The following is a 5,136-nucleotide window of genomic DNA, read 5'->3' as shown; positions in this document are numbered from 1 at the left end:
CCCTATCTCAATCACTGTAAAAACTTCACCATCATTCTTCAGATCCATCCTCAACACCAGCGGCTTCATTCATTTCTCGAATTAACATCAAATCCCTAATTTCTTCTTCACCTCTTCTCGATTCAGAAACATCATCATAGTCTCCTCCTCGTTTGTCTACAACCCACGGCTGGAACAGATTCATCTTCTTAACTTCAATCTCTCTAACATGACCAACAATTCCATCACAAGACCTAATGTTACTCAATGTTACTCAATTGAATAATATGTACTGATCAATTTCTCAATCCTTCTCCTTCTGGTTTCATCCATTAATTCCCAAATAAACACTCAAACCCTGATACTTCGGTTCTTCATGAAATTGATCCACGATAACAATTCCACATCAAACCCTTTCGTTTTTCATCCATCAGCAACTCAATACTCTCATCAATTCCATAAAATTTCAAAACCTAATCTGAAAAAAAAACCCTAATCTAACTTTGTAAGATATTTTACTTCGAACCCTAGTTGCTTAGCTTCATAATTCACAACTTGATCACCACCTTAATCATCTATTAGTTCCACTGATTGATTCACTTCGATGAATTCTCATAAGCATCATGTAATTCAATCTGGTATTATCTATCATCCAAAGGTCTCTGCAAACATTTAAAGAAGATAGGGGCATATTAGTCTGTTCTAGTTAATCAATAAAAAAAATCTGGGTCAAATAACCAAACAAGATATTTGAACAATATCTTTTTGATTCATGTCCATATAAACAGTATCAAAATTACCAGTCTGTTTCACTCAGGAATTATGGAATTTTGGTCTTTTAAACCAATTTTGTGTTGTTTCATTACAAAGCGACAATTTGTTTTAATACTAGGCAACAAGATGGAAGGTTAATTTATGTTTCTGTTGAGCTCGTCACCAACATAAAAGATTCAAAAAGAACGGAAAATGGGTCATTTGTCCAAAAAATTTTAAAACATAGTTCAAATGGACGAGTAAAAATTAGTATGGGTGAAATGGACAAAAAAAAAACAAGGATGAAACTGGATTCATCGCGGCTTAAACTTAAAAAATAGCAAGGATGAAACTGGATGCATCCTGATATAAATTAAAAATAAGAAAAAAATATTTGAAAATAGGTAGGATGAAACTGGTTACATCCTGGCTATTTTTATATTTTTGTCCATTTGAACAGTATCTTTTTAATTTCTGTCCATTTAAACAGTATCAAAATGTACAAGTCTTTTTCACCCAAGAATTATTGGTTTTGGTCTTTTTAACCAATTTTGTGCAAAAAGAAAACATCGAACTCGAAGAGTATTGATTTGGGTTCGTTCCAATGTATCCTAAAGAAGACTCCACAAAGATGGACTTTTTTTTGGAGAGATTAGAATCTAGAGAGTTTTCATTTTTTTTTTCAGAAGAACTGAACAAATAGCATTTTCAGTTTTTAGGTAAGTTTTTGCATTTTTGTTGCAAATGTTTGCTTTTTTATTTTGTAGTTTTTGCAGTTTTTAGGTTAATTTTTATGTCAATCCCCTTAAGAATGAGCTGCATGCAGATGTTTTATTACAAATTACCGCACCAAGGCCTCATGGTACATGAGTCTATCACCAGACACAAATGCGAATCCCTCGCTTGGTCTTAAGCAACCACCGTGTCTTTGGTAGATTACCCATATTGTATGGTTAGTTGACCGGATTGGAATTTTTTTTTTGCTCGCGTGTTTTTTTTTTTTGATCCAGCAGTTTGAGACATATGGACAGTAACTAGTCAATTAACTCAAGTGCATTTGCGAGCATCGTCACGGTTCGACCAATCATGTGTCTAAGACGTTGTTTGTGAGAATGCTATGCTCAAGAGCAGTGCAGAACAAACTCTTCTCCGACTGCAACATTGGCCCCGCAAGATATGAAATAAATTTTCTTCCACGTGACATTTGATTTCTAACTTGTTTCAGTTTCTGAATGAAGAAAAAATTGTTTCAAAAATTTCTTAGGTGTCAAGCGATGGGAATAGGAGTACTTGATATACACAGAATACCCAAGATATCCTCCTCCCCCACCAACTGAACGGATATCCCATCTCATGTACCATGAGGCCTTACCGTCTCGTTTATAAATGCAACCTCTTTACCGTCTCGTTTCCTCACACACACACTCTACTCTGCAGAGCAAATTAAAGGAAAGTTTAATAAAAGCTTCTCAATTTCTTCACTGTAATGGCTTCTTCTTCTTCAAAAATCCACCTCTTCAAGAAATCAGGTATACTTTTAGACATTGAAATCTTATGTGTTTATTTTGTGGTGTAATGAATGTTAACATGGATTCTTTATGTGTGTTGATTCAGCAATTGAAGCTGGGACTTCTGAAGATTACTATCTGAATCCATCGGATAACTTGATGAAGATGGTGTCTGAATGGAGAGTCATTGAACATGAAGATGTTCTTGTTGTGACAATCAATATGTATGGCTTTGGTAATGGACTTTTGATTGAGGTAAAAGAAAAGTTTATAAATTTTGAAATAACACAAGAAAACAAGGAAAAGGCTGCTCGTTTTGAACACAAGGATGGGATGAAGAAGTTTAGCATTGAGATGAATCCAAAGTTCCTCAACTTAGAACGTTGAGGAACTCAAGTTGAAGAAGTAGAATGTTGTCTGATCTGATCTAGTAGTGTAAGGGGCATGGAGGGTGGTCTTGTCTTTTGGTTTTAAAGTTTGTTGCTGCTTCTCAGTTGATGTTTCTTCCTAGTTTTTTCATTTTCTTTGAGATTTCAGTTTCTAGGAGTTGTGGTAGTTGTTTTGAGATTGGCATTATGATGATCAGGAGCTCATAATATATCATCAATCTGTATCATCACAAACAACTAACAGTATCTATGTTTGATTATGAGTAAAATCCTTCCATTTCTTTTACATTAGTTTAATTTTTTTGATACGAGTCAATATGTAGAGCTTCATCAAACAAAGCTTTTAATGGTGCTGTCCTGTCTATGCAAATATCAAAATACGTACAGAGATTCTCCACAATGTAGAGACTGAGAGAGACCAGAGAAGGTTTTGTTTTCTACTCTTTGTGTGTATAGCAAAACTTTGTTGGTCAGTTTTGGATGAAAGCTCAAAATGGTAAAGCTTAGAGACTAGATAAGGTTGCATCGAAAGCAGAATAACACGTTTTGGGTAATGCAAATTCAAAATTAATTTTGAATGACTGACTGATCACAAATGACAAGTCACTGTTGTACGCTTTCAGTTCCTATCTTATAATCCAAAGGGTAAAGTACGTTTTGGGTAGGGACTTCACATGAACAAGTACGTTCAATTTTGGATTGCATATGTTACGTTAAATTAGAACTGAGTTGAGATTTCATAAAATTCCTTTTACCATGTTGCTGAAACGTAATTCTAGCTCTAGGCTCATGGATCGGATGCTATGGAGTATGGAACGCTACCCAATCAATTTAAGAATATACAAATGGGACTTACGCATGATCAAGTACTTCTACACACAATCTGGCAAGAATGGGCTGTAGATGTTTTACTAAAAGTTACTGCACCAAGGCCCCATAGTACATGAGTCTATCACCAGGTCCAGCCACAAAAGCGATTCCCTCCATTTTACTCAGAGAACAACGGTTGTGTCTTTGATGGATTACCCGCAAAGCATTTTCTGCAGCCGCAAAGGATTTTCTTTTTTTGTTCGGGTGTGCATTTTGATCTTTCAGTCGCATTTAGACCTAAATAATATTTAATAAACTCAAGTAATTGAACAGATTTTTTTCATTAATCATTTCAAGCAGCATCACCACCAATCATGCGTCTATGAGGATGCTACGCCCAACTAGTGCGCAAGCAAACGACTATAACCCAACAGCAACATTGTCTCGGAAAGATATGAAATAATTTTCTTCTATATGTGACTCATTTGATTTTGATCTTTTAAGTCGTTCCAAAATTTGAATAAAAAAGAATTATTCCAAAATTTTTTAAGTAGCAATTTGTAAAGAAAAGGATAATAAATACTAGAAACTCCTAAATAGGAAATACCTTTAGTAAGGGTTACCATGTTTTTATGCGAATAACAAAATTTCTAATTAAGTAGTAGCATTGGCGCCATGAAAAAGAAAAAAGCTATCATTTGGTTATTTCTAAGTGTTCTTTTTTTTTAAGATTATTTTTGGGACAGAGGTCAAAGAAAGTCAAGGCGATTCTGTGGCGATTTTTCCTGCGACGTTGACTTAGTCAATCTGGATTTTTTCTTCGAATTCATGATCAATAGAGAAAACTAAACTTAAATCCATCAATTTAATCATGTTCCTTACAAAATTCTGTTCTGTTTTCATATAAATTTTGTCTACATCAGTTGAAATCTTTTAGGAAATTTGTTGAATTTGTTTTTTCCCCTAAAACTGATTTTAACCTAATTCGATTCTTTCATGTTCTCCTTCTGATTTTTTACTTAGATTTAAATCATGGCTGATTATTTTGGATACTGATTTAGTTTCTTACTAGTTCTTCTTTCCTATCTTAATTTGTCTTGTTTTCTGATTTCTTCTTTTCTCTCTCTTTATTTTAGGTTATGAGCTGATGGAGGTGCATCCATGGTAAACTGAGGAACATCATCATGAGATTCGATAAATCTACAGAAATGGATTTGAAGTTGTGCTCTATATATGTTGGGTAACTCTTAATAACACTCCTACCTGATCTATGGCTCTAGGTTCCAATAAAGTTTGCTTTGCTACTGTTATTCATCGATACTTCACTCCGAGCTTTGATGAGATGTCATTCTAAGTATCTTTGAGATATTGAGATCCTACTTTGAGTAGGGATTAGATTATGAGATTTTATTTATTGAAGATTTTCTTCTTTTTATCTTCTCGGGAATAAAATTATGAGATAAATCAACTTTCTTCATGATGATTTGGTTGAGAGGTATATGTGAATCTTCATTTTTAAACAGTCTGGGTTTCTTGTCGAAGATAATTTACTACTGGTTTTTCCCTAAAAAGCAGTGTTTTGATTCTTAATGCCCCATTATTAAATTTACTTAGTTAAAAATTAAGTGATTAATTAACTTAACCCAAGAACTCTCTCAGTAATGGGCGGCCTGATCAGAATTTTTTCTACACTTGGC

The 5,136-nt window shown here is 34.1% G+C and overlaps 1 protein-coding gene across 1 annotated transcript; it reads left to right on the top strand.

The window, feature by feature from the left end:
- The first annotated feature begins 2,156 nt into the window (after positions 1–2,156).
- LOC113308643 lies at positions 2,157–2,906 on the top strand. The gene is made up of 2 exons (XM_026557107.1): positions 2,157–2,261; positions 2,347–2,906. Exons 1-2 carry the CDS (start codon positions 2,219–2,221, stop codon positions 2,625–2,627), a joined length of 324 nt encoding a protein of 107 aa, XP_026412892.1. The 5' UTR covers positions 2,157–2,218; the 3' UTR covers positions 2,628–2,906.
- Positions 2,907–5,136: the final 2,230 nt, after the last annotated feature.

This window comes from Papaver somniferum, chromosome 9, assembly GCF_003573695.1.
Source record: "Papaver somniferum cultivar HN1 chromosome 9, ASM357369v1, whole genome shotgun sequence".
Lineage (NCBI taxonomy): Eukaryota > Viridiplantae > Streptophyta > Magnoliopsida > Ranunculales > Papaveraceae > Papaver > Papaver somniferum.
The sequence above is the reverse complement of the archived record's forward strand: the minus strand, read 5'-3'. Positions and strand labels throughout refer to the sequence as shown.